Source organism: Cladophialophora bantiana (genome assembly GCF_000835475.1).
Source record: "Cladophialophora bantiana CBS 173.52 unplaced genomic scaffold supercont1.7, whole genome shotgun sequence".
In the NCBI taxonomy this organism is placed as follows: domain Eukaryota; kingdom Fungi; phylum Ascomycota; class Eurotiomycetes; order Chaetothyriales; family Herpotrichiellaceae; genus Cladophialophora; species Cladophialophora bantiana.
Genome location: NW_015971581.1, coordinates 746,671 through 772,332, shown reverse-complemented (window position 1 = coordinate 772,332; position 25,662 = coordinate 746,671). Strand labels below are relative to the sequence as shown.

The window sequence follows — 25,662 nt, the reverse complement described above, 5'->3', positions numbered from 1 at the left end:
CAAAGACCTAAAGACGCAGAAATTCGGACCATTCTGTCTCCATATGGTTGGGGTACATCCCATTCAGCGAAAGAATACGGGTTGTACATGCAAACCCGGCGCCTTGAATATTCATATACGTGTGTATACAAGTACATGTAGTACGAAACATGCTTAGCACAAGGAAGGGCAAGAGTGTATGTACAGGCATATATATTACAAAGTAATAGATGGATGTAGGATGTGCCATGTCTATATGCGTGTTCACCGTCCCGGGGGGGAGCTCCCTTGCCCCGTTCTTTCGTTCTCTCGTTCTTCCTGGCCGTTCATCCATTCATTCCACAAGCTCAACTCACTACTCAATGACGACGGCAACATGCTCGTCCATGTACTTGTTGATGTCACCCAGGAAGCAGGCCGCAATGATGCTCACTCCACCGGCAGCGATGCTAGCCAGGTACACGTACTTGTAGCTCTCCGAGTAGGCCAGCTGACCCGCGGCGACCACGATCTGATACGCCGTCTCGTTGGCGAGGCCCGGGATTGCCTTCAGGTCTAGGATCAGACTCGCGCCGGTCAGCGTGATTGCTTGCACGATGTAGGTTGTGTTGGTGATGCCGACTTTGTCCATTGCGGTTGCGACGTAAGTGACGACATTGGTGTTGAACTTGGCGAGGAAGACGTTGTAGTACGCACAGTAGCCAACCGAGCCGCCGATGACGCGGATGGCGAGAGTCAATGCGCTGACGGTGGCGATGAGATCGTCAGGGCAGATGATGGTCGTGATAATGGAGGCTGGGACCACAATGCCGCCAATTCCCAGACCGCCAAGGACCAAAAGACCCCATAATTTGTCCATGTTGTTCGGTGTCGCGCAGGCCAGAGCGCCACTTCCTGAAAGGGAAAGATCAGTATCAAAGGGACGGAAAAGGGATAATCGAGACAATACCAGCTGTCATGAGAACGCAGGATATGATCATAAGCTCCTTGTTCCGGCCGCGGAAAACGGAAAGCAGCCAGAGAGTTACGCATGCACCAACCATGATAGCGATACCTCCTGGTAGGACGCGCAAGCCCACAGCGGTAGGATCATGGCCATACACGTTAAAAGCCTGTGTTGGCCAGAACATAAGGTATGAGAAGAAGTTTGCTCCGGAAATGAATGTGATGAGGAGAGTGAGTCCCAAGATACGAGGATCCTGCTTGAGTCTTTTTGGGAAACATGGGGTATTCTGCACCGTAGGCTTCCCAGAAGAGGAATAAGACGATAAGGACAGCGCCGAGAATAAGAGGAACCAGGGCATGGGGGGATCGCCACGAGTACTGCACAAGTAAGTATACAAGTCTCGGTCGTGTGCGGTGAACAAAAAAATACCTGATAGCCTCCCCATTGCATGCCGGCCATGAACAGCACCATTCCAGAAATGCTGAGCAAACCGCCGATGAAGTCAATTTGGTGGAGAATCTCTTGCTTCGATTTGCCTTTAGAGTTGACCCGCGGCGGAGGGAAATAGAACAATGCCGTGATGATGAGGCCAAGCCCATTCCAAACGCAGATGATAATGCCACAGTACCGCCAACCAGCATGAGCTTGACAGGGTCAGAAAACTCCGTATCCGGAACACAAGGAGTCTCAACATACAGGCAATCAGCTGTGCATATATTCCAGATGGCAAGAAAGGTACGATGGTGAAAATCAGGACCGCGACGTAGGCACCACGCTTCCTTGTAGGAGCCAGTTCAGAAGTCACTGCTAACGCTGTGAGTTCACTAATGCCAGCGGCTGCTCCTGCAATGGTTGTGCCAGCTAAGATTGTTAGCTGGAGAATCCAATCCCACATACCATGCTTTTGGAAGGGGTTACCGATGAACATGTTCATTGACTTTGCGGTCGTCGCGATGACGGTTCCCAGGACAAGTAGCCCGGCACCGATCAAAGCCACATAGCGCCGTCCAAGGAGGTCCGACAGGGAGCCAACGAAAGGACAGACGCCTGCTAGGGCAAGCAGATTCCCCAAAATCTGAAGGATGAGTGAGTGTACATGTATGTCCAACTCATCTACCCAAGACTTACAAACCAAATCCATCTGTCCACCCCGCCAATGTCTCCGTAGATGTACGGGGGTATGCTGCCTGCGACATGGGTGTCAGAGATTCGAGTTCGACCGAAAGGCCGAGAGATCCTACCATAAAGATAGACGGGAATTTGGCTGCCCGTCCAGAGCAGGGCCATAGCGAGCAGACTCATGAAGCGCTTGAAGGTCATCTTAACTGAAGTTCAGTATGTTCTCTTTCCTATAAACCCTTGAACAAGGCTAAGGACATGCAAACCTTAGGCTCGTGCTCATGGTCGAGGTCATCTCCGTCGATTCGAAGAAAAATGGTCTTCTCGACGTCACCGACCGATTCTTCATGGTGAACTTGCGACTTTCCTGCAGACGATGAAGGCGCCTCGACTGCTACCTCTTCGGCAGCACCAATGTGTTTCTCCGCCATGACGAAGCGAGTGAGTAAGTAAATCGAGGTAGTGTCGCTGAACCAGAGGTCTTTAAACCCGCCACCATAGAATAGGTGGAAGGATCCAAATGCAGGCTATCAAAAGCCCCTGGCGTTGCATTTAGATATTACATTGAAAGCCAACAACAGCCTACCTCGGTATGCTGCCTCGGTTTCGCTCTGTGGATGTCGTGGGGGTGCGAGATGCGAGGCGAATATGAGAAAGTGGAAAGAGATATTTGCAGCACTATGAGGCCTTCCGCCCATTATTTGTCGATTGGTGTTCCACCATGAGCGAAGTATTCTGAGGGCATTGCGGAATAGCCGAGTAGCCTCCTTTTCGGCATGGGATAGGCGCGGAAACGATGTGACCAGGCGTAATTTGCAGCTCATCGTGCCGCAATAGTGGAATTCTTCTTTCTATGGTCCTGGTAGAGCGAATGCTCGCACAGTTGTATGCAACGGCCACAAGGGGATGCGTATGAACGGCATAGAGGTATTGGTAGAAGGGAGAAGGGGGGAAGTGAGGCCAGAAGGCTGTCCATGCGTAGGACGGAGAGTTGCCTCCTGTTTGTGTATGATATGAAGCACGACTCCGCACCAAAAGCTCCTCTCCTCCTTCATCCCACCACTTGCCCACCACCTCAGGTAAGTATGTACCAACCCCTTCTGGGCCATTCTTGGTCATTCCCCCGCAACCTCCTACCAATAGACCAAGACCCGAGGTCCCTCCCCTCGTCCACTCAGACATAAGGCGGAGAGTCCTGCAAAAGCTATGGGCCGGTTGCAAAGAGCGACGTCCACCAACTTCATTCAGCACAAAGGAGGAGAAGGAGAAGAAGCCATGGATGCGCAACATCGCAAGAGGAAGCGCTCGGCCATCGCTTGCACGCGCTGCCATGATCGAAAAGTCCGCTGCTCGCTGGCCTTCCAGGGCATCCCATGTGCAAACTGTGCTCAGGATGGCACCGTCTGCAAGGTCTATGGCCAGCAGCATGCCGCGTAGGTGACCTTCCATCCTCCCGGTCAGGAACCAGGTCGCTCATTGCGTTGGAATGAATACAACAGCCGCTCGGGCCAGGCCATCGGACCTTCATCGACACCAGTCTACCCTCTGACACCGTCTCCGAGATCCATACCCACTGCCGAGGTATCACACCAGGGATCGGATGAAGTCGAAATCCCCCAGGAGTGCGCAGACTTGGAGAAGAGCCCGGCACAGGTGGCGTCCCCGGACTGTCCAGGGAGGCCAGACGCATCCCGCGAAATCGCGACCGGCACTCAGCAAACTCCCACCACGCTTTCCGACCCAATATCTGAAAGACCTCGCAGCTCTGACCACTCACGGGACATCCTAGTGCCTTATTATGCCGGTATCTCTAAAGTTTTTTTGATGGATCTCGACAGGACTGACTTCGGCTCTTAGGAGAGTCTGAGGGACTTGAATTTGTGTTCGATCTCTGCTCACCAAATCGACCGGTGAAAGGAAGCCCCTATATCATCAGCCGCAACGTCCTCAAACGACAACACTTCGAACCAGAGATAACACCTGGTTCCAGACCCCTATTTCCTCCTTCGGTCTGCGCGCGGCTCCTTCGCTGCTTCTTTAGCTATGTCTACCCTTTCTTACCCGTCGTCAATGCCGGGGAGTTTATTACGAAGTATTCTGATGATCCCAACAGCGTCAGCTGCCTGTTGTTGTGGTCTGTTTTTTTCGCAGCAGCGATCTACATTGATGCAGAGACTCTTAAAGCTATAGGGTTCCAATCCCGCAAAGTCTTGAAGCAATTTTGCTATCAGAATGCCAAGGTAAGGGGACTCGTCGAACATCATACAACAGACGGAGCTAACGAAACATAGAAGACGTATGATGCACAGCTCGAGGCTGATAAGTCCGCTATCATTGCGTCTGCTCTACTCCTAGGCTACTGGTATGTTGACCTGGAGGATCTAGACGGCGCTGCCTATTGGATTGGAACAGCCATTCACCTATGCTTTGGTATTGGGCTCCATCGTGAACCAAGCTACTCTCGGCTTCAACGGTGTCCGTTCCCCCCGTCACAACGAGCACTCTGGAGACGGTTGTGGTGGTGCAGCTATTACCGCGATGCCTGGCTCTCGTTGGGCACTGGAAGACCGATGCGCGTCCACCTGGATGACTGTGACCTGAAGCTGCCGACCGTTCACGACGTCGTGGATGATGTCAAAGATCTATCTCCGGAACTGCGCGAGGCATTCCTACCCCCTGATCTCGAGGAACTGACGGAACTCTGGATCAAGTTGCTTCGGTTGTCAATAAAGCTGGAAGACGCTATGGTTCTGCATTACCGACCGCGACGGCCGCCGCTATCATTGTCTCAGCTGGAAGTCGACTATGCGGATGTTTCAAATCTTCTCGACAACCTTTCCATAGACATTGGAAAACAATCTCGAACCTTGGGCCTACACATGAGCCATATCAGATGCTATTGCGATGCGGTCATCATCCTGCTTCATCGCTCCTACATTCTTTCGACACCCGAACACCTGTCGCCGGCCGAACGAAGCAGTCTCCAAACAGTTGCGATCCAGAGATCCAAGGCTGCCGCAGCTGATTCCACGAGCACCCTCAACAAATTAATCGCCCAGGATATGATTGAGACATCACCTACAATGCTCGTGACTGCCATTATGACCGTCATGCAGATTCACTTGTTCGAGCTTGCTCGATCCGACGGCCTCATCCGTCAGCATGCCAGGCACAATTTAAACCTGTATTTGATGGTCCTCTCCCATCTCAACAAGACATTTTGGAGCGCGGACATGCATCGCAACCTCTTCAGCGAGGTCCTGAAGGCGTTCAACACGGGCAAAACAGGAGACGCGAAGCAATATGCGGGCTACGCGGCGGGTCTCCAGGATCCAGCAGGGCGAGCAAGCACTCCTCATCCTCGCGACGATCAGATGAACTCCATGAGCACCGTGCTGGACTCCTGCGGATTGAGCGGGACTGCTTTCGACGAGTTCTTCGCGTCTTTTGGTCCATTCGACAATTTTCAATTCTTGTTTGACGAGGGGTAAGTCTCTCTTGACATCTGCCGACTTGGACATTGGTCAGCGTGCCTGTCTAATGCTTCAGTAGTAGGTTGGATTACAGCAACAATCCCGACGCCAGCATTGTATGAATGTTCAATTTGGATGACTTGGGCACGAACCATACACAAACGACCGTTGAATCAAGGGCTCGTGTATAGAGGGAGCTACCCAAATCTTACAGTTCTAGCTGTCTCCTGTGCTTCAATCAAAGATGGCCTTTACATTTGCAAGAAAACATGCCGAGGGCTCGGTCAAGTTATGGGTGGGCTGTCCCGTACGCTGCGAAAAGCGAGACTGTTATGGACCGGAATGGAAGTTCGCGACCAAGAGAACTGTTTCCTCGATAGATTAAACAGTGTATAATGATTCGGCCCTTTCCGGTTTGATCGTCGCGAGATCTTGTGAAGCACGGGCTTCTGTTTCATGCCCCTGACCTCTAGCCTCTGACCCGCTGACCTCCTAGCTAAGTTGGGACCCGAAACGCCTCTTCCCGCCCCCAGGTGTTTTAAATCCATCTTCCGCATCGTCTCGTACGGTACCGTAGCACATAATATCATATCCTGAACGGATTGTTCAAATCGAACGGATATCCGCACGACAGCTGGGGGACCTGGGAGTAGTGCTGCCGGAGAAGTGCTCTGGTGTTTTGCAAGATCTGGGAGAAGAAAATTAGAACTGTCTTTTTTTGGGCACTTCTGCAGGTGCAGGTGCTGGTGGGACATAATATCGTGATCGATCGGGATGGCGGAGGATGGCTGTCAACTCACCTGGACGTAGGATATGTTCCAATAGACATCTGTCTTCATGGTCTCGAGAAAAGCCCACGACATGGCTCCTAAAATTCCCATCCATTGTCAGAAATGGATTGATTGATTCCAACTTCCAAGACGGTACATATGGCGGGGATGAGATAGTTTGGGCTTGAGGGGTGTGAGGGTTCAAGGAGGGTAGAAATGAAACATAACGTACCAACATGTCGGCCGTTGATGAATGCGTCCGCAGACGTCTGTTCGTCCTTGCAGCCCGAAAACATAAAGACCGATCGGTTCTCGCGGCCCCAGTCTTCTTCAAACTCGCCCACGCTGTGCAGGCCTTCCTCGTAGTCGCCATCGTACTGGTGCTTGAGACCACGGAAGAACGAGGTCGCCCCGGCAAGGAGATGGCGCGCCTCTCCCGCGCTGTCGAATGCGAAGTCCCCTCGGATGAGATGTGAGGCCTGCTCAAGACCGTAAAAAAAAAAAGGGAGTACCCATCAGCATTTGTTCACCGCCATAACTTTTCCAAAAGGACGTCACATAAGACATGCAGTCCCAATCAATGGATATGGCCGATGCACGCATGCATGCCCCCGATATCTCGTCGGGGACTAACACCGAGGAGACCGATGAGTCGCGACAGAAAGGTGTGCAAAGCTGTTACTCACCTCCCCAATCAGTTCGGCGCCAGCTCTCAGGTTATCCATAAGATTGACGTTTCCGTCATCATCAGTCCCTGCATTGAACGTTAACATCGAAAAGCGGCCTCGTTATCAGCAGACTGGGGGCAGAGCCTTTAGGACAAAATTGCTCTAATGCTAATACAAGGAATCGTCGCCTTCATGCAGCAGGGGGCCAAACAATGAATGGGAACTTACGGTATACGAAGGGCAACTCCACCGCGGAACCACTGGCGGCCCCAAATTAGTAATTCTGATATAACGTATCTTACATTTATACCCAATTAGGGGGAGTATTTGGGAGTATTCGGGCTTCTCACCTATGACAACAATCGAACAAGATGAACAAGGTGCTGCTCGGCGGCAGGGCGCTGACCAGGGCCCGATGCAACGTCGAACTATCAATCTGGCCCGTTCTCTCAAAGTCCACGGGGACGATCGTGTCCGCAAACCCACTCGAATGAGACCCGTCCTCATCCGGCACCTGACCGCCGTGGCCCGAATAGTGAAAGAAGCACATACAGCCGGGCTCACTGACCAGCCAATTCATCGCGGCGAGGACATTGTGCGCGGTTGGGAAATAAGGTCCGCGCGGGTCGTTCATGTCGGTGAGAACGACCATGTTGGCGGGGTGATTGGAGAAGCCCCGCGACGCAAGGAACTCGGCCATGTTGTTGACATCGTCAACGCAGCCTTGGAGCTGGTGCTGCGAGCCGATGTAGTTGATCCCAATAAGCAGCGCTTTCCGTCGGCCCATTTTCTCTATTTTCCCCTCGCTGTGTTGGAAACGATAAGGGCAGATAATGTGAGACGACAGCCCTCAAATCACCGTGAGCGGTTTAAATCCCACAAATCTCATGCGCCATTTCAGCCCGCAAGAATAGAAACAAGCAAAGGCACACGGAGGGAACGGGAATGGTAAATGGTTGGACCGAGTTCAGCTCGCAATTCACGCCCGAAGTAGTAATCCGAAGCCATTAGCCGAACAAAGTTACAAGCTGACTAGCCGCCGGGAAAACGAAAACCTTGACTGCTCCTGCTGACTGATTCATCATGTGAGACTCGAGCCATTATCCCTTCTGGTCGTGGGAAAAGGTGAACCGGTTCAAAAAGTAAGCATGGTGGCAGTCAGACGCGCATAGCTAGAAAGGATGAAGCTTGTCATCAGCCTTATTATGACGACATGAGGCTGTAAGACGATCAGGTATGAACAAGGGAACACGGGGGAACAGTCGCCCATCTCGTTCTCCTACACATCTGAATCTGAATGACTTGGACAGATCTCAGTATGCATCCAGGGAAATGAATTCGGATCCTTGAAATTCCTGTTGCCGGTAACAGTAGGAAAGATTCTACCAGTGATTCCTGCTTTTGCCTGTCCTCCCTCCGCCATGCCTAAAGAGCAGACAGTAGAATCAGACTCCCAATATACAGACCTGAAATGACCCAATAAATACCATTCGTCCTTTGTCAACATCCTTCCAAAAGGGAATATCAAACAGCAGGCCTTCCAGCAGCGCACTCATGAGCTCGTAACACATAAAGACACGGAGACAAATTCCCATATCCTCCATTGGGTTCTATACACTGAACCATTCGCAAATACAATTCGACCCCAGTTGCTCTACTGTATTGGGCGACCGTCTGGGCATCACTCTCCTTCTGCTGGAGGCCGAAGTAGGGGCGCCGTAGTCACTCTCTTCGATGCAGATGGTTGGCACATCGGGTATAGGCATAATTTGCCAATTGTTGAGCACTTGCATTTGTTGGCAATACGGCTGCACATTGTTGTCAGGCTTCCGCTTCTCTACCATCTTGACAAGCTTTGGAAAGTCCGGCGAGCCTACGGTGGCTTGACGTTTGAGTTTCGTGTCGGGCCAGTAATCTTCGTCAGTCGGTTCACTTGGGTACGGCGTGGTTGTTGACGGGTTTGTGGTTGTCGGTCCAGTCCCATATCCTGGGGAGTTATGTGTCATGCTGTACGGCCCAGTGCTGGTGGGTCCGCTGGTCGCAGACGTTATTGTAGAGCTAGGGTCATACGTCCGATAGGCGTCATCCATATCCTGTTCCAAAAAGACCCAGAATTCGCTGATTGTAGAGTTCCAGAAACAGTACCAGGGTTTGTCTCCAACACCGAGATAGTTGCCCCCCCAGTTGCCCATCCCTCTTCGGGCCAACTCTGGTGCAGATACTGAGCGTTTCATATGATCATCAGAGTCAACAGAGAGTTGATTGTCAGGAACTAGACAACCAAGTCAGTGATTAATTGTTGAAGAGCGTGTTGAGCACCTACCGATTATGAGCTTATCGAAGAGCACACTGAAGAACAAGGCGACACCAAGTTGATCGTCATCCTTGTCCTTGTATGGCTGCATTGCGAAACGCGTCCCGTTAAAGTCGGGAGGTTGCGGTCCGTATCTGAACAGTTGAGGTCTGACGGAGTAGTCATCGAACACTACCGAAAAGTTCGGCCCGCTTGGGAAGACATTGATCCCAAGGAGAGCGAAGTCTAGACATTCCCATGTATGAGAGTACTCGTCGTCGACGACGCACGAATCTACCTGCTGTGTCTGGTTAAGAGGGATTGTATAGTGACCTGTTGGGCAGGATGGTGTTGATGGACCGGTTTGAGCAGGGTCGGCGTCGAGCCAAACTGTGGTAGTCGCAGCGCTGTTGAACGATTAGCAATGCCCGCGTGAGCTGTTTGCTTTTAGTAAACTTACACCTCGGCTTGGTGTGTTCCATGTTGGTTGCCTACGACACCGCCAATAACACCGCCAATTACCGCTGCTAGCACCACGATCGCAGCGACAATGACGACTGTCCAAATCGGTAGTCCACAGCACGTCCTTCTCGGTCGCTTTTCAGCCAACCCTTCCTTCTTGGCGATTTCGTCCTGAGAAGGGCCAGTGCCAACTGCCATTAACTCAACGTCCGAACCAGAAGCGGCAGGAGGTTGGACGGTGGAGGCGGTAGCTGATTCTTCAGTGATGATGGACGTCTGCGGGTCTATCGTAGCCATGTCCCCTTTCGCGATTACATTGTCAGCATATCGGCTGTAAGGCGGTAATTGCTCGATGTGGCCATCGCTCCCAACAATGTCGCCCACTTCATTACTGGAAGAAGATGTACCAGGCGAGTATGATTGACCCATTCCCGGAAACCCCAAAGCGATACTAGCATCCGAATTGTCATCTTCAGGAACTGTGTTTTGAGGGTACATAGAATATGGGTGCTCAGGACCGCCCTGTGGTACAAAGGGGAGTTCTAGGGGCCGAATCGTCGAGTCGCTGACAACACTGGAGGCTCTTGTAACTTGAGGATATAGTCCATATGGCTGACTTGGGGCGGTTGGTCCCCGATAAGGACTCTGAGCCCGCGGGATGGAGAATCGAGACGAGGTGCTCAGTGTTCTTCGGGTATCTGCTATGGATCGGGACGAGGTTGATACGGCTCGGTGGGGATGGGCAGAGGATTCGGCTGGAAGGGTTCTCTTAGAGATAGAAAGTCGGTTTAGGCCCATTGGGTTTCCAGAAAGTCCAGGAGGTATGTATTCGCGAGGATTATTGTTTGTGTCGTTGCGCTGGTCTAGGTTCAGCTCTTCAGGTCGACTGCCAATGGAGTCCGTCGGACTTGAAGCACCTATTGACTCTGCAGGGTCGACCGCATATTCGTCACTGAAGACATTGGGGTTTGGGGTGTCGATTGATGACCTTCGCGGCGTGCGGTCGCCCTCCATCGATATTGATCGGCTTGAAGGAGGTCGTCGCGCCATGGGCGCTGCGCCACCCTTTTAGGAGACCGGCTCCGAATACGCGAAGACTGGCAATTGAGGAGACCAGGAAAGTGGAGGAGGACTGAGGCGTGTTATAGAGGATGGTTCAATGCAGAGAGGGACGTATTGGAGGGCGGGGGGAGGGTGAGGTAAAGGTGGTCGATGTTGGACTTGTCGGATGATCATGAATTGGGAGAGCGGAACAAGAACGGCGACAGGGCAGGAACAGGAGGTCTCATTAGACTCAGTCTGCACTTGCCGTGCCCATGCCGCTCTGGTCTTGGCTGCCGGCCCAATAGCGCTCAACAGTGCTCTGGTTGATTTTAGGCGGCTTGGCAACTCCACCGTTCTCGTTCTATTTGAAACTAGTGGCATGAGGCCTCGCATAATAATTTTGTCTGCCTCGCTCACTGCAACGGGCTGACTTGACGAGCATCACCGGAGTTGATCGGTGTCGATCCCCATTGTTCTGAGATATCTGCTATCGTTTAACCGGGCACACTGCGCGATTCCTGCCAACGCTATGCGGAGTACCTCGCTGTGCGTCAGGTACTAATCATAAGGGCCGTCTCTCAACGTGAAGTCTCTGACCATTATGGCGGCGGAGGTGCAGACCTTGTTGCGTTTCTTGACAAAGGATGCCCGCATTCCATTGGCAGAAGCCATGCCAAAGATCCATGCTCTTCGGAAACAGCAGCTCAATACGCCCGAGAGCATCTCCAAGGCTGACGAGGCTGACCTCAAACCGATATTTGCTGATGAGAAGGTGCTGAAGCAGGTGATCAACGCGGCCAAGCGTGCTTCTAATCCCAAAAAACGAGCAGCCGCGCAGTCGGGTCCCCTAACCTCGAAGCGCACGAAGGCAGATGGAGACACGCTCGATGATGAGACTTCTCTTGCGCTACCCCAAACAAAGATATCCATTGCCGAGCTCGAGAATGTCACCATTGAGACGAACCGAGCACCTCTTTTCCTGGCCTTCACGATCGCCATCCTCGCATATACGCATCCCGAGCAGCCTCTTTCGAGCCGGTGGAGCTTGGCGCAAGCTGTCGTGAGCGCAGGTGCGCAAAGCAAAGCCAAATATCTCGGCCTAACAACTGGGCCAACTGCGGAAGAAGATGGCTGGGCACAGGGTCAGCCTAAAGTCAAGATAATGGGACGCGAGGTGGCAGTGATGCGAAGACACATCGCTGCCTCTGCTGGGGATGAGACCAGTGTTCCCAGCGTTGCGTTCTGGGGACTTGATCTCGATGCACTTCGCAAATCAAATGGACCATTGATTGTGGGTAAGGACATGAAGAGCTCTGCCGGCCCTCCTATACACAAACCTCTTTCACCTCGAAACTATCTTCTCAAATCCATGATTATTGTTGAGTCGAGCAACGCAGAATCCGAAAGAGCTCCCAATAAAAAGACACCAGCCATGAAGACCAATCCGAAAGAATTGGCGAGTAAGAGAGAGGAAGCTGCCGCTATGGTTCTTAAAGCGATAGACACAGTTTGCAAGAGTTGGACATCGAGTTTGAGCCCGCAAGAGCTCGACCAGAGGGCACAGGCTTGGTACGCGCGGGTTCGACCTGATGTCGAACAAGGCCAAGCCGGCTGGGGACAACGAGGCCAAGTACGTCTCGCAGAAATTCTCGCTCTGAGGAAAATGCAGAGCGCGCCAGCTGAGTCAAGTCAGACCGCATATGATCTGACTCAATCACCGAGCGAGAAAGAAAGGCTCTCTTGACGTGTCAAGGGAAACAGGTTCCATGATTGTATTGGTCGCTAGAACGCACTACGAGAATCACACATCATGTGTGCCCCGATGTGTTTCCCTTCCCATGGTCGATTGGGATCTTTGAGCAAATCTCGCCGCTCTGTACAGGAGCGTCTCGAATGCATCCTCGGGCCCTTCTCCAGACGCATCTGCAGTCCACTCAAGAAATCACCCCGGGTTTCAATATTGATTTTGAAGGCCCTGAACGCCCGACGCGAATCCGAATGCCCCGCACGATGATTTATGTCGCAGATGCATTGTCCATCTCACAGCACTTCAGCCCCCCTATCTTTCACTACTTGTTATCCTCCGAGGGGCGTCCGACGTCGCCTGTTCATCGGAGTTAATTTGGTTCACCGCGATCAATTTGGAGGGAAGAAGACGGACCTTTCCAAAACTGTTTGTCCACCTTGTTGTCATCCTCACTTAGCTGATTCACTGTCCTCTCGTGTCGTTGTTCTAGCTCTTCATTGTGCTTCCGCACTTCTGGGTCGTCCTTCTCAGCGGCAGATTTGGGGCTTTGGATTTTAGGGCTACCACCCCCGCTTGTGGAGGAGCTGCCGCCTTTGCTATTTGCAGGAGCTTCTGGGCCTGGATGCTCCATGTTGGCTTTGGGGTTTTTCTGTTCGGTGCCCTGCTGCATCCCAGACTGCTCATTCCCATAAGATTGATGTGCTGATCTTAATGGTTGTGAAGGACAGGCGAGTGCTGGGAATCGGTGAGGGACTCGGACTGGCCTAGTGGCCACGCGGAGAATGGGGTGCATTTTGGATGATTCAGCGAGTCTCGGTTTAGCTGGGAGCAGAAGCTTTTAGGAGCCAAAGATATTGAGGATTCTGCTTCGGTATGAGACTGAAAGAGAGGGTCAAAAAGCCTTTGGAAGCTTTGAGACTGAGTGCCACTGATGATCCTCTAATTCATTACGTCGGTTCGATGACTTCATTGAATACCAAGACCATTGATAGCACAGAGTAGGACTACTACGGTAGGGAGCATAAGGTACCGCAACCCTAGTCCCCCACAAATGTAGACTACCAGAAATTATTTACTTGAAGCTTGCAAGGCTGATGTCAACGCGTTTCTTTGTTCCCTATTACTCGGGGGAGACTGAGAAGCCTGGTAATTGCGGATGAGTACGAGACTCACTTGGACTCCCCTTTTTGACTAGGTGGCGGTGACGTCACGTTGAGCTTGTGCCAGTGGCGCGTGTCTTGCTTTCCCCGCATCACGAATCGCGTCAGTCATTGCCGTCACGCACCCTGAGCGCTGCAGCTGTTCTGTTTCGTCGGACTCCTGTCCCGCCAATTTGACTGGCAACGGCTGGTGGCTCTCACGGGATTTTTCTAGGCACCTGGAGTACTGAGTAGAGAGCAGAGTGCTGAGAGCAGCCACTGTCTACTGTGTGTTTCTTGGTAAGGAAGACAAAGCTTGGGCTTCTGGCTGCCCTTCCTCTGACTTGGCCCTGACCGCGAGCTGCCAGTGGCGCCACTTCTACCTCACCTACCACCTGCCTTCATCACCCATCGTTCCAGTAAATGGTGAACGAACTCTGACGTCAAGGTTGGCACAAACATTCAGTCTGTCAACTTTGCCTAAATTTCTTCTATCGACCCTTTCAAATCTCCTGAACAAACAATCCTTGATCTCTAACTCTCCTCGTCCTATTGCAAACCCGAAGATAATCCAAGATCGATCTGCGACCATGAGGTTCTCCCTCTCCAAATTCCTCGTCGTCGCCTTAGCTTCGACTGAGATCGTTGTTGCCAGTACCTGGTTCAGCAAAGCTGGTTTGACCAAAGCTCTGATGATGCCCAAAGGGACACTGCTGACCTCGTTTGCAGCTTACAACAAGTGGCATGAGACCGAACTCGAACGCTGGCTCTCCGACCACGATGTCCCTTATCCGACTCCTGCGGATAGGAAAGACCTCGAGAACCTTGTCAAAGAGAATTGGCAGGCCAAAGTGGTTGACCCTGTCGCCACAGCCGGGGACAAGACCGGTGAGAGCTATCACAGTGTTAAGGACTGGATCTTTGACAGGTGAGCATGAAGCTCCCTTTTGCTGTTGCTCTCGCTGACATTCGTTAGCTGGTCTGAATCGCGTCTGAAAAGCTTCCTTGACCACCACAACATTCCCGCTCCTCAACCACGGACCAGAGATACCCTCTTGACCACCGTCCGCCAGCACTATGATGCCATTGCAAAGCAGCTGGGAGAATACGCTTCCTATCCCGGTGACTGGCTCTACACGACTTGGTCCGAATCTGACCTCAAGGAATTCCTCGACGAGCGTGGTATTCCTGTTCCGCAACCCACCACCCGTGACAAGCTCATCGCCCATGTCCGCCGCAATTCTCGATTGGCCTCTCTCAACATGTCGTCAGCCGCATCTGCTGCGAGCGCTTCCTACTACAGTGCCAGTTCTATAGCCAGCAAATCTGCCTCCAGTGCACAGGCCAGTCTTAGCGATGCTTTGTTCGATGCTTGGTCCGATAGCCAATTGAAGGAGTTCCTTGACAGTCATGGAGTTCCTGTCCCACAGGGTAGCAGGAAGAACGAACTCATCGCCTTGGCTCGCAAACATCGTGCGAAACTCGAGGCAAGCGGGTCCTCGCTCTCTAGCACTGCCACTTCCGCATTTGGCGCGGCTACTTCGTCGGCCGGCAATGAGTATGCAAAGGCAACTGATGACGCCTCTCTCATGGCTGATGATGCGTTCAACAAGGCCGTCGAGGCGTGGTCTGATTCTCGACTCAAGGCTTACCTGGACTCTCGTGGGGTTCCAGTTCCTCAGGGTAGCAAGCGAGACGAGCTCTTGAAGCAAGTCAGACTAAACAAGCACAAGGCTGCCACTGGTTGGTCGGCATGGACATTTGACACTTGGACCCTTGAGAATCTCCAAAAGTATCTTGAAGCCCATGGCAAGAAATACAAGAAGAGCGCCAAGGCAAGCCGCGATGACCTGATTAAACAAGCCCAAGATTCCTATGCCTCTGCCTCCAAGGGCGGCGGGACAAACTACGCATCGGTCACCAGCTACCTTGCCAAGCAATCCGATGCTGCTAAGGACGCTGCTTTCGACACTTGGTCCGACAGCGAGTTGAAGTCTTACCTTGACAGCTACGGCGTTCCCAACTACCAAGGCACAACAACCAATGAACTCCGCGCCGAAGCCAAGAAGCAATACAATTACTTCAAGTACGGAACATCGACACCCTCAGGAACCATTTTTGAACGAATTAAGAGTGGATTGCAATGGGTTCTTGGACAAGCGCAAGGCACTGGTGCCGCTGCATCTGCATCCGCATCCAAGTCTGCCAGCGCTGCTTCCAAGAGTGCCACAAGCGCTAAAAATGAGCTGTAGGGGGTGTATGGAGGGAGTGATGGATACCCTTAGATGGTGGTGGCTCTCATCCAGTGGCGACACAGGCACCGGGGAGTTCGTCTGGTGAGGGATTAATCAACGGATGACCATGGCATGGGGTTAGCTGCTGAACAGCTTACGAGATTGTACCTTTAGAGCTTTTTAGCTACGACAACAATTACCATAAATGAAAAGATACGCTTGTACCAGAACATATTTTGCTTTGCTATTCTACTTTCTCTTCCATCCTCAGGAGTCCGGTACATCATGAAATCAATGGAAATCGGTCTTCCGGAAGGGTAGCAGCTTGCCTACCACCAAATACTGAAGTGGAACGTCAGCATACTGTCTCTCGACCAATCTGTTCCAAAACAATTCATTCCGCAAATAGCAGTGTGAGTACTGACCTTCTCATCAAATCTCTCAATCCATCCATTCAAGTTATCTACTTGCTCTGAAGTCAAATCGTCACATGGATCGAGCGGTCCATCCAGGTCCTTCGTTAACATTTCCTCATCGAAGCTCTGACAAGCCAAGCCCCTCGTAGCATCTCGTCCCGCAAAGTTCTCATATGGACCGCCCGGCCCGTAGAAATTGCGGCCGGAAGAGACGTCGTACACCTTTCCGCGGACGGCAAGGTAAACGGGCGAGTTGTCGGTACCGTTGTACTTGAGGAGAGTCCTTGGGGTGAACGTCTTGAAAACGATGGGTTGGGGGCCGGGCGGAAGGGATGGCGGCGATTGTGGACGCAGACGCAGGTACGCTAGGGTGAGGATGAGGACGAGGAGGGTCAGGTTGAGGGGGGTTAGAAGGGGAGTTGCCATTGCGAAGCTGTAGTGGTTGGCCCGATGTGTCAGTCATGCAACGAGGCTTCAGAGATCATGAGAGGAGATCCGTACAATGTCTCCCGCATTATCTTATGGTGTGCTTCGACTTCTGTGGAATTTATTTTTCCTTCGTTAACAGACGTGTCCATTGAGTTTTGTGTGCGGAGGATCGGACGGACCTGGTGGAATCTCGCTCATCTTGATGGTGGTTGTGGTCTGAGTAACCAGGGCCCGTTTCTTTTAGATTCCAGAGATGAGCGTAGGAGGTTCAAGGGCAGGAACGGCTAAGTTTTGCCAATGATGTGCGAGCACAAGTATATAGGGGCGTGCAATTGAGGGTTCTGCAACCACTTGCCGTGGAAGATGCTTGATGAGAAGAATAAAGTCCCGCACCTTGGTTCCGAGTGAGGGGATGTCTTTCTCTCTTGAAAGGGAAAGTTTCCCGCATATTAGGTCAGCTGACTTGGACGGTCTTGGCGATCCCCTTTACCATTATGATGCTCCGGGAATGCTTGCGCTATGCAGGGACTTCCATTCTGGAGGGCAGGCGAAGTTGGTTGTCGCGCTGGGGACCCGGATGACCGTTATTATCATGCTTTCGTGGTTTGTTCATGAATAAGGCTTGATGAAATCAATGCGACTGATGCATGTAGAGTTACAGTTGACTTGAGCCAGCAACATTTATTCTTCGACTGTACTGTTTCTCGACGAAGTTCTGTGACCAGAACATGTCAAATACAAAGTTCCAGCGTCGATCAATCAAGTGATCCGCTGGATTTCATCATCATGGACTCTTCGGTCGGAGCTTTCACCGGATAACCTCTCTATCTCAGTCTCCAGGATTTTTAGTCCACCATCCCCTTGATGCTCAGACAGATCGCCCTCGGGGACAACAGGTTTTGCAGGGAATGGCTCGTTGGTGGTTCCGACCATTGACAATGATATCCTCTCTCCGGTCAGCGCTCCTTTGCCACCATCGATACCATCATATTCAGCTGCGTGGCCTCGGGTGCGGAAAAGCCACTGAAACAACACCACAGGCGTGCATGAAACCCACATCAGCTCAGGCAACGACTTCGGATGGGTTTCCTCGTCATCGCTTGCTTCTTCGCCTTCCAGTGCTCTGGGCTCTTCACCGGCCAGCTTTTCAAGCGACCGTCCCATCGTTTCTGGGATGAGGAAGGAGCATAGTAAACCCAACATTGCAAAGGCGCCGAGTATCTGGATGACGTGGGGAAGCCATGGTGAGGCGTCTGTCTTGCCCTTTTCAAACCCAATTCCTCGCAATGGCCCCGTCAGTGCTTGGGCCAGAACTGCGCCGATTTTGCCAGATGCTGCCGCCAGTCCATGACACGTACTCCTGTACCTCGTTGGGAAGCATTCGCCAGGCACAATGAAGGTTGTGGAGTTAGGACCTTCAAAAAAAATATTAATTGAGGGCGCACATGAAGTTTTGGAGTTAAAAAAAAAACTTACCAAAGTTAACGAAGAACAGGATCAGAACGAACACAGCCACCCGTGAAGCGTCGGACATGCTCTCGAAAGAGCTGCCGAGGATCAGGAGGAGTATGGTGATCATTGCGAATCCTCCCACTTGAATGGATTTGCGACCAATTCTGTCGACGAGCAGTATGGCACAGATGGAGCCTGGTATAGCCCCTGCAACCACCAGAACCAGATTTCCAACTGCGCCGTTCCAGAGGATCGTGTATAATCTTGTGGGGTCGCTGCTGTTGACGGATCCAAACCCCATTTTCTGAAGGAAGATGGTATTGTTCAACGCCAGGGCATAGTATGCAACATCCAGGAAAAACCATGACCCACAGGTCCCAAGGAGAATCCAGCCATTGGAATCTTGTCGGAAGTATCGCCTGAAATCGCTCCAGGATGACTGGGGGACGATGGCAGCATCGAGGCCGCCCAGGGTCTCACCAGGTCTTAAGCCGGCACGAATCGCCCTTCTCTCATCGTCCACTTCCCCTTGTCCGGTCCTCGGCCCAATAGTGTTTTGAACCCATCCTTTGTAATCTGCAAAGCCCTGCTCCACATCACGATTCACGTCGAAGGTATATCGAGGCGTTTCCGGGATGGTCAAGCGGTAATACAGAGCCAACGCTGCAGGAACTGCACCGACTCCGATGATGATCCTCCACATCCTATCAACAGCCAGGTGTGCAGCAGCGGATTGAGTGCAGGTACCGTCCTCACAGACATTGTTGTCGTCGTCGATTTGCGATCTGAACGCTGCGATCACAACCACAGCAACCAGGCTAGCGATGAATTGCCCTAGAGCCTGAGTTGAGAACACCGCTGCAACCATTGTGCCTCTCCATTTAGTCGAAGCGAATTCGGAAGTGATGATGTTTGCCAAGGGGTAATCTCCACCGATACCGATGCCCATGAGGATCCTCCAAAAGACCAACAAACCTGTTATGCCGATTGCTGAAGAAGGCCCGGTGATACACTGGCCCAAAGTTGCCAGCATGATGATCAGCAACTCATAGCCATACATACGCTTTCTCCCAACCCTGTCAGCGAGCCAACCAAAGAACAACTGCCCAACGATAGTGCCGACAGAGGTCATGACCTTGATCAAGGTGTCGTCGACCTGAGGGATCTTGTTTCCATGTTTTGGAAAGTAACAAAACCCGCTGCCGGTCTCTGTCAGCGTGTACAGACGGTGAAGGACCCTATGGCAAAAGTTTTGCCACAGAGAGACAACAGCCTTACATCATGTCGGATACCAAGTTGATGGCAAAAATCTGATGAGATGTCAGTACGCTCGAAAGAAGAGAACACCTTGGGGGAGACCACGGACGTCATAGCTGTCAGTAAGGAATCCAGTCCCAGCGACCATAATAGCTCGAACATGAGCTCGGCTGAAGGATCGCTCATTGATATCCCGTAAGATGAGGCGTCGACGAAGAGTTGGATCCTGATGCAATACCGATCAGCGCTGAAATGCACTTTGGGCATCAGGCACCTCAACAAGCTCGACATACCCGTATATGCTTATACTCATCCTCCAAGTCCCGAAAGGCCTTATGCCTCTTAACCATGATGGTCCTTTGTCTGCCTGTCAAGTTCTGGCTACTTCAAAATGTACCAGTGGTGCCAGCATCGGGCTGAAGAAACATGCGCGAACAAGCTCACTTTCACCCAGAGTATTGGGCGGACCGGAATAGGATCCAAAGCATTGCAAAGTGTTGCTGTTTAATTTGGTAGCAGAGACTACATGGACGGCCCAGAGTAGGGACTACAAAATCACTCAATCAGGCTGGGTTCGCCTTGCGAAAAGCCATACTAACCAAGTTCATCTGGAAGGGGAGAGGCTGTTACCGCCTACCTCGTCTCCACGCCCAACAGTTAGGGGGCGCAGCATCCCAGGTCGCCTTGTGGAAGCCCCATGAGCCCCTGAACCCTGCGGCTTCACGCGCCCGGCCTCATTGCAGCTGCCACACTATTGGATCGATGCGACGCCCGAGCCCCATGTCAAGTACGCCAACGGACCGGATCCAAGATTCCCTCGTACCGATCCCGGCCACACTGAGCAGTAGTTAAAGACATCACAACAGTTGCCTTGTTTCAAAATCTTGCGCCTTTCGCGTCACCTGTTGCCATCTCTTGATTGAATCTAGCGCGGGGTGAATTTGGGCAAGGCTTACTCGGTATTACTTGCTGCCCACGTTGCTGTTGTTCCCATTCCAATTGGCCCGAATTGTTCGTCTTCCTCGAAGTTGAGCTTGTCGAGAAATTCGACGCCCGGGAAAGCATCTCCTGGACCTCTGCCACGCGCGGAAGCTGCCGACACACCACGCCCAATCCACTGACAATGACCACGCTGATGACTCTGCTGGGGCCTGTTGGTCCATGTGGTCTTCCTACGCTCACTCGATGGCATTAGCTTTCCTGAGGTGATATTCCCAGTGTTGCTTGCTTCTGTTTGGTGACCCCAACCCCATTTTCAGCATCCTATGGCTATTAACGGCGTAGGAGATGTTATCGCATTAGTTCAGATCACCACACAGGTTGCAAGAACACTACATGGTGCTAAACATGCCCCGAGCGAGATCAGACGCTTTCTCGAAGAGATAGATCGATACCAGTCATGTGTGGGATCGGCTGCAAGCAGGCTTCGTCGGCATGGTGCGATCCTCAAAGCTCATACCGACATAAAGAGCAACATCCAGGCAATCCTCGAACAATGCGCGGAGACAACCAACAAGTTGAAAAATATCGCGACAAAGTACGAGCATATCGTGAAAAAGAAAGGGACTCCCCCTGGAACCGATGCGGCCTGGCAGCAGTGGATCGAAGCCTTCAAGACCGTTTACCAGACGATTGAATGGACCACAAAAGCCGTTGTGGTCGACAAGCTCCGATCAGAGCTGTCGCGGAACATCCAGATGCTAACCTGGCTGGAAGGCGGACTGGTATCGTAAGTTCCTGGCCAGCTTCAAGAGTAATCATTCCTGGAACTAACACTGCCTTTGTGCAGTGAACAAATTGACCAACTATCTGTCCAAATGAGCAACATGCGGGATATGCTCGCCTTTGCTATGTCAAGCTCATCTCCAACCCCTCTGCCTAGCTCCTTTAGCCCATCACCCACTCCGACATCGCCGTCGCTCACAATAAGGGGATCTGGGAGTCACGTTAACTCTCCAGAACTTTCATCAAACGCGCAAACTCAGCCCATGGCTCCGTTACGGCTGCCAGCTTCGACATTCGACAATGACGAGATGGACTTCGGCCAAGATATCGATGACCAATTGCAACTGCCAGACAGCTTTGTAGGGGTCACGCCCGGGGACCAGTATCGCCATGTCAAGCTCGCGTCTAGCAAAGAACAAAAAGAATTTGTCGAACAGCTTACTGCTGATGCTAACTTTGCTGAAATGTATCTCGATCCCAAATCACTATGGGATAAAGAATCGTTGCTGACCGTCTCCCAGACGAGTTGAGTCAGTCCACTTCGTCTGGCAAAAGCCCGGGGCCTTAGATGGAGTTTCGATAGAGGCCAGTGACTCGGGAAGGGTGTTGCTCATAAGGAACGGCGCAGCTGTGGAGGATATTTGGACCTTGAATGACAAGAGAACCATACGCTTCAGGCAACGAGGTATGACCCCTCCCGTTTCTGGCAAATTCCCTAGCTCTTGAACCTGATCAGCATCCGTCTCCATTTTATAGTGCCCACTTGGGAATACATTATTCCCTATTCGATCAACGGCGATGAACTCACTGCTGTGGTAGAGCAAGGGGAAGGTTTGACCTTCTTCACAATCGAAGGCGGCCAACGGAGGGACCATCCGAGAATTCCCACAACTTGGGTCCAGTACAAATTCAATAGTATCCCTGGTGAGTTCATCATCTGTCCGCGAGAGCGTTTTTCGTACAGGTGGACTTTGAGCTCACTAGCCTCTTGGGACAGACTGTGAAGAGTTTCAAAAGCTAGTCTACGGCTCCAATCTTCGACTGCTTGTGCCTGTGACTGAGATTTGTCGTCCTCACAGAGGCAGGGATGATGATCGCCTAGTCGGCCTGGAGAACGTGAGGGTCTGGGACATGGGATCCGAGTTGCGGTTTATGGTGCATTTGATTCAGGAGAGGGGGAAGCGGCGGAAGAAGTACATGGAATTCAACCGTCAGTATCCGCCCATGATTAAATAGTAGTTATGCTGCTGACGTCCGGGTCCAGTGTGTCAAGACACCATCAAGATTGAGAGCAAAGGGACGGGACGGAAGTCAACTCTTTTGTTGACTGGCATACATGCACAAATCGACGAGACCGAATCTGGAAAACGAAGAGGATCCATGTCGACCACGAACTCGGATGCGACGCTTGTGTCGGCTAAATCGCTGGCAAGACGGTTCTCCTGGGATCGAAGTCTTCCGTACCTGGACAAGGCGGAAATTTATTTTAAGCATGAAGAAGGTGAGGCATTCGCGGCGCTCCTGTCATCAACCAGTACGCTGACTATCGCGTCGCGCAGACCGAAATAGCCTTCTCCAGCTTGCTTTGAGCTGTCGACCGAAGAGGAAAAAGAGCGGTTGACAATAAGTGAACAGAAACGTAAATCACGAGATGGCACTGACCAAGCGGAGGTCCGTGGTCACGCGGGACTCGAGGCCTAAATCCCACCACTATTCTTGTGAACGCATAGGTACGAGATTAGTCCTCTATCGTCGTAGACGAGGATTGCTGGAACTCAAGCTCCGAAGCGGAGCTTCGGAATGTGGTATCATCACAAAAGCCAGCCAGAAATGGATTTGGTCGTGGCCGGTCCACCTCTCATAGGAGAGTATCCATCCATTGAGGAAACCACCCACCAACATATATATATGTGTGTGTGCGTGTGCCCCGGAACCCAAAAAGCAGAGCAATGGCGAGCATGTTGCATGTTCCGGGCCTACGAGGCAGAAACTCCGACGCCACGCTCTGTCAAGCGGAGTATATACGCCGTCTACAGCAAGCCGAGGATGCCGTATAATATACTCCTTGTCTCGCGAACCAAACGCGCGACTGATCGATTCATTGACGGGGACGCACACGGGACCCGAAAAATCGGACTATTATTATAAGAGGAAGAAGGGAAAGTGGAGAGAAATAAAAAGAAAGAAATACCAGGCTCTAACGAAAGAAACGGAAGGAAGAAAGGATAGACATATATTACCACGAACGACGGCGAGGGATGTACAGAACATTTAGCGGCATGGTGTGGAATTAGTAGTTAGCGTTGGTGGCGAGTTTGGATTGTCTGTGATGTGTGTATAACATGATACCCCTAGGATACGCCAACGGAGAAGCTGCTTTTCAGATCGTCTGTTCCATCGAACATGCTAGGGAAAAGGAAATAAGATGGGACAGTCTGGGTTAATTGAACCCGAGTCAGCCTTGCTACTACGCAACGTGGCGAGCACGCGAGGCTGTCACGGCCGATGCCGGAAACGTAAAATCTTGGCGCTCGCATCATCAATCATTGATCATCGCCATGACCAATGACCATCTCATCCTCACTCTCATCAATTGATTTCTTCCCAGAGACTCATTATCCCTGCGACCTGGTTGGCAAGCTGTGTGATAGACACCTCTGCAGAGAACACTGCACAACACCTCTGCAACAGAATCGTACGCGTTCCACACGTCGATACATACGCCGTCCAATCAACCACGCATATCCTCCCCCAAAGGAAGAGAAAGGGACAAGAAAAAGTGAAGATGTTCACCGGCCTCGTCGAAACGATCGGCACCGTCACGTCGCTCGTGGCGCTCGACCCCTCGACCTCGGGCGGCAACGGCACGTCGCTCACCATCTCGGACTGCGGCTCGATCCTCTCGGACGCGGCGCTGGGCGACTCGATCTGCGTCAACGGCACGTGTCTGACGGTGACCGAGTTCGACGCTTCCAGCTTCAAGGTCGGGGTGGCGCCCGAGACGCTGCGGCGCACGAACCTGGGCAGTTTGAAGCAAGGCAGCAGGGTCAACCTGGAGCGGGCGGTGAGCGCATCGACACGGATGGGGGGACACTTCGTGCAGGGCCACGTGGACACCATCGCGACGATATTGCGAGTCACGCCCGATGGCAACGCGCTGACTTTCCGCCTCCGGCCGCGCGAACCGGCTGTGCTGAGATATATCGTGGAAAAAGGCTATATTACGCTCGACGGCGCCAGTTTGACCGTTACCAATGTGAACGACGAGGAGGGCTGGTTCGAGGTCATGTTGATCGCGTATACTCAGGAGAGGGTCGTCATGGCCGCCAAGACGGCCGGCGAGGAGGTCAACGTCGAGATCGACATTGTCGGGAAACTGGTCGAGAAGAGCGTCGTCGGATACCTCGAAGGCGTTGCGGGGAGGGAGGGCGGCGCGCCGGCCATGTTGGACAAGATCGTCGGGCGGTTGGTCGAAGAGAAGCTGAAGACGGTGACGGTGCAACGGTAGGCCATTTTTTATTTCTTTCTCTGTAAAGCAAAAAGGCAACAAAGCGCTGTGCTGTGCTGTGCTGTGCTGTGCTGTGCTGTGCTGTGCTGTGCTGTGCTGTGCTTTGTGTTGTGTTGCATGCATGATCTCCGCTTCCAGCAGGGCAGCTTGTGACGTATGATTTTCTTGACGAGTTTCCCGTTCAAATGATGATCAATTGAAAATCCCTTGGGCGGGAGACACCGGTCTTAATGAGCGAGCCTTCCTCTTTGCCCTTGCCGCATCGCTGCCATTCCTTTCCTTGGATACGACACGTTACCAAAAGACCAAGTTCGGGCGCGGAGCGGGCAGCGCAGAAGGGTGCAGGACACCCGGGACAGCACAGGGATCACCGCGTGCCACGAATCATAACGACATGGATAGATAGGCATGTCTTCTTCAACCGATACATACGGCGACCCAAGGACAGACATGACCCATGCGCCGCGTGCCCAATGACCCATCAACATGGTGTTTGTTGACCACGGCAAGGTTCAAGTTCCAGGAGCTCCGATGAGGCCGCATTCTCACGTTCCCGCAACGAAGGAAGGGAAGCCAAAACAGGTCGACACGACGAGGAGTCAGGTCTGAGGTCTAGTTGGTTTGGGTTGGGTTGGTTCGGTTCGGGTTCGGTGGGGGGAGGGACCAGAAGCCCAGTCGAGCGGCTCGGGAGGATGGATGCACCAACGTGGACGAGGTATACACGCACGCCCGCACACACACATACATCGCCGCACCCAGGAATACCTACAGCTACATACATACGTACACACGTGCATGTCCTGAGCCGCGAGTGGCGTCTCGTTTCGCGCTGGTACCAAGCAGCTGCGCAACCTGATCAAGTCAAGTCAAGGCCCTTGAAGCTACAATAGAAAAAACAACGCAGAACGATGCAGAACAGAGCAGACAGGAACGAATCAGCTCTCGGGAAGCTTTGTTGATGGTTTTAAAAAAAAAGTGTTCGTGCAAGAAATGCGTATGTT

General features: G+C 52.2%; 12 protein-coding genes across 12 annotated transcripts; 5 read left to right on the top strand and 7 right to left on the bottom strand.

Moving 5' to 3' along the window:
* Positions 1-334: 334 nt before the first annotated feature.
* Z519_05282 (uncharacterized protein) lies at positions 335-1,022 on the bottom strand (the record flags this gene model as incomplete). Its single annotated transcript, XM_016763023.1, has 2 exons — positions 335-873; positions 929-1,022. 2 exons carry the CDS (start codon positions 1,020-1,022, stop codon positions 335-337), a joined length of 633 nt encoding a protein of 210 aa, XP_016620636.1.
* Positions 1,023-1,083: 61 nt separating this feature from the next.
* Z519_05281 (uncharacterized protein) lies at positions 1,084-2,475 on the bottom strand (the record flags this gene model as incomplete). The annotated part of the gene is made up of 7 exons (XM_016763022.1): positions 1,084-1,302; positions 1,355-1,569; positions 1,622-1,786; positions 1,844-2,000; positions 2,054-2,112; positions 2,167-2,245; positions 2,311-2,475. The coding sequence occupies 7 exons, from the start codon at positions 2,473-2,475 to the stop codon at positions 1,084-1,086; spliced, it is 1,059 nt and encodes a 352-aa protein (XP_016620635.1).
* A 775-nt stretch (positions 2,476-3,250) lies between these two features.
* Z519_05280 (uncharacterized protein) lies at positions 3,251-5,535 on the top strand (the record flags this gene model as incomplete). Its single annotated transcript, XM_016763021.1, has 4 exons — positions 3,251-3,477; positions 3,544-3,848; positions 3,902-4,284; positions 4,336-5,535. 4 exons carry the CDS (start codon positions 3,251-3,253, stop codon positions 5,533-5,535), a joined length of 2,115 nt encoding a protein of 704 aa, XP_016620634.1.
* An 850-nt stretch (positions 5,536-6,385) lies between these two features.
* Z519_05279 (uncharacterized protein) lies at positions 6,386-7,742 on the bottom strand (the record flags this gene model as incomplete). The annotated part of the gene is made up of 4 exons (XM_016763020.1): positions 6,386-6,766; positions 6,974-7,041; positions 7,184-7,215; positions 7,306-7,742. The coding sequence occupies 4 exons, from the start codon at positions 7,740-7,742 to the stop codon at positions 6,386-6,388; spliced, it is 918 nt and encodes a 305-aa protein (XP_016620633.1).
* Positions 7,743-8,565: 823 nt separating this feature from the next.
* Positions 8,566-10,760, bottom strand: Z519_05278 (uncharacterized protein; the record flags this gene model as incomplete). The annotated part of the gene is made up of 3 exons (XM_016763019.1): positions 8,566-9,227; positions 9,279-9,655; positions 9,709-10,760. The coding sequence occupies 3 exons, from the start codon at positions 10,758-10,760 to the stop codon at positions 8,566-8,568; spliced, it is 2,091 nt and encodes a 696-aa protein (XP_016620632.1).
* Positions 10,761-11,355: 595 nt separating this feature from the next.
* Z519_05277 (uncharacterized protein) lies at positions 11,356-12,498 on the top strand (the record flags this gene model as incomplete). Its single annotated transcript, XM_016763018.1, has 1 exon — positions 11,356-12,498. One exon carries the CDS (start codon positions 11,356-11,358, stop codon positions 12,496-12,498), a length of 1,143 nt encoding a protein of 380 aa, XP_016620631.1.
* Positions 12,499-12,823: 325 nt separating this feature from the next.
* On the bottom strand, positions 12,824-13,294 carry Z519_05276 (uncharacterized protein; the record flags this gene model as incomplete). The annotated part of the gene is made up of 2 exons (XM_016763017.1): positions 12,824-12,858; positions 12,916-13,294. 2 exons carry the CDS (start codon positions 13,292-13,294, stop codon positions 12,824-12,826), a joined length of 414 nt encoding a protein of 137 aa, XP_016620630.1.
* A 936-nt stretch (positions 13,295-14,230) lies between these two features.
* Positions 14,231-15,892, top strand: Z519_05275 (uncharacterized protein; the record flags this gene model as incomplete). Its single annotated transcript, XM_016763016.1, has 2 exons — positions 14,231-14,568; positions 14,617-15,892. 2 exons carry the CDS (start codon positions 14,231-14,233, stop codon positions 15,890-15,892), a joined length of 1,614 nt encoding a protein of 537 aa, XP_016620629.1.
* Positions 15,893-16,165: 273 nt separating this feature from the next.
* Z519_05274 (uncharacterized protein) lies at positions 16,166-16,716 on the bottom strand (the record flags this gene model as incomplete). Its single annotated transcript, XM_016763015.1, has 2 exons — positions 16,166-16,216; positions 16,300-16,716. 2 exons carry the CDS (start codon positions 16,714-16,716, stop codon positions 16,166-16,168), a joined length of 468 nt encoding a protein of 155 aa, XP_016620628.1.
* A 762-nt stretch (positions 16,717-17,478) lies between these two features.
* On the bottom strand, positions 17,479-19,778 carry Z519_05273 (phosphate:H+ symporter; the record flags this gene model as incomplete). The annotated part of the gene is made up of 5 exons (XM_016763014.1): positions 17,479-18,134; positions 18,196-19,370; positions 19,450-19,481; positions 19,538-19,654; positions 19,722-19,778. The coding sequence occupies 5 exons, from the start codon at positions 19,776-19,778 to the stop codon at positions 17,479-17,481; spliced, it is 2,037 nt and encodes a 678-aa protein (XP_016620627.1).
* A 915-nt stretch (positions 19,779-20,693) lies between these two features.
* On the top strand, positions 20,694-22,722 carry Z519_05272 (uncharacterized protein; the record flags this gene model as incomplete). Its single annotated transcript, XM_016763013.1, has 6 exons — positions 20,694-21,157; positions 21,218-21,619; positions 21,675-21,838; positions 21,910-22,077; positions 22,151-22,363; positions 22,418-22,722. 6 exons carry the CDS (start codon positions 20,694-20,696, stop codon positions 22,720-22,722), a joined length of 1,716 nt encoding a protein of 571 aa, XP_016620626.1.
* A 1,216-nt stretch (positions 22,723-23,938) lies between these two features.
* On the top strand, positions 23,939-24,661 carry Z519_05271 (riboflavin synthase, alpha subunit; the record flags this gene model as incomplete). The annotated part of the gene is made up of 1 exon (XM_016763012.1): positions 23,939-24,661. The coding sequence occupies one exon, from the start codon at positions 23,939-23,941 to the stop codon at positions 24,659-24,661; it is 723 nt and encodes a 240-aa protein (XP_016620625.1).
* Between the last annotated feature and the right edge of the window lie 1,001 nt (positions 24,662-25,662).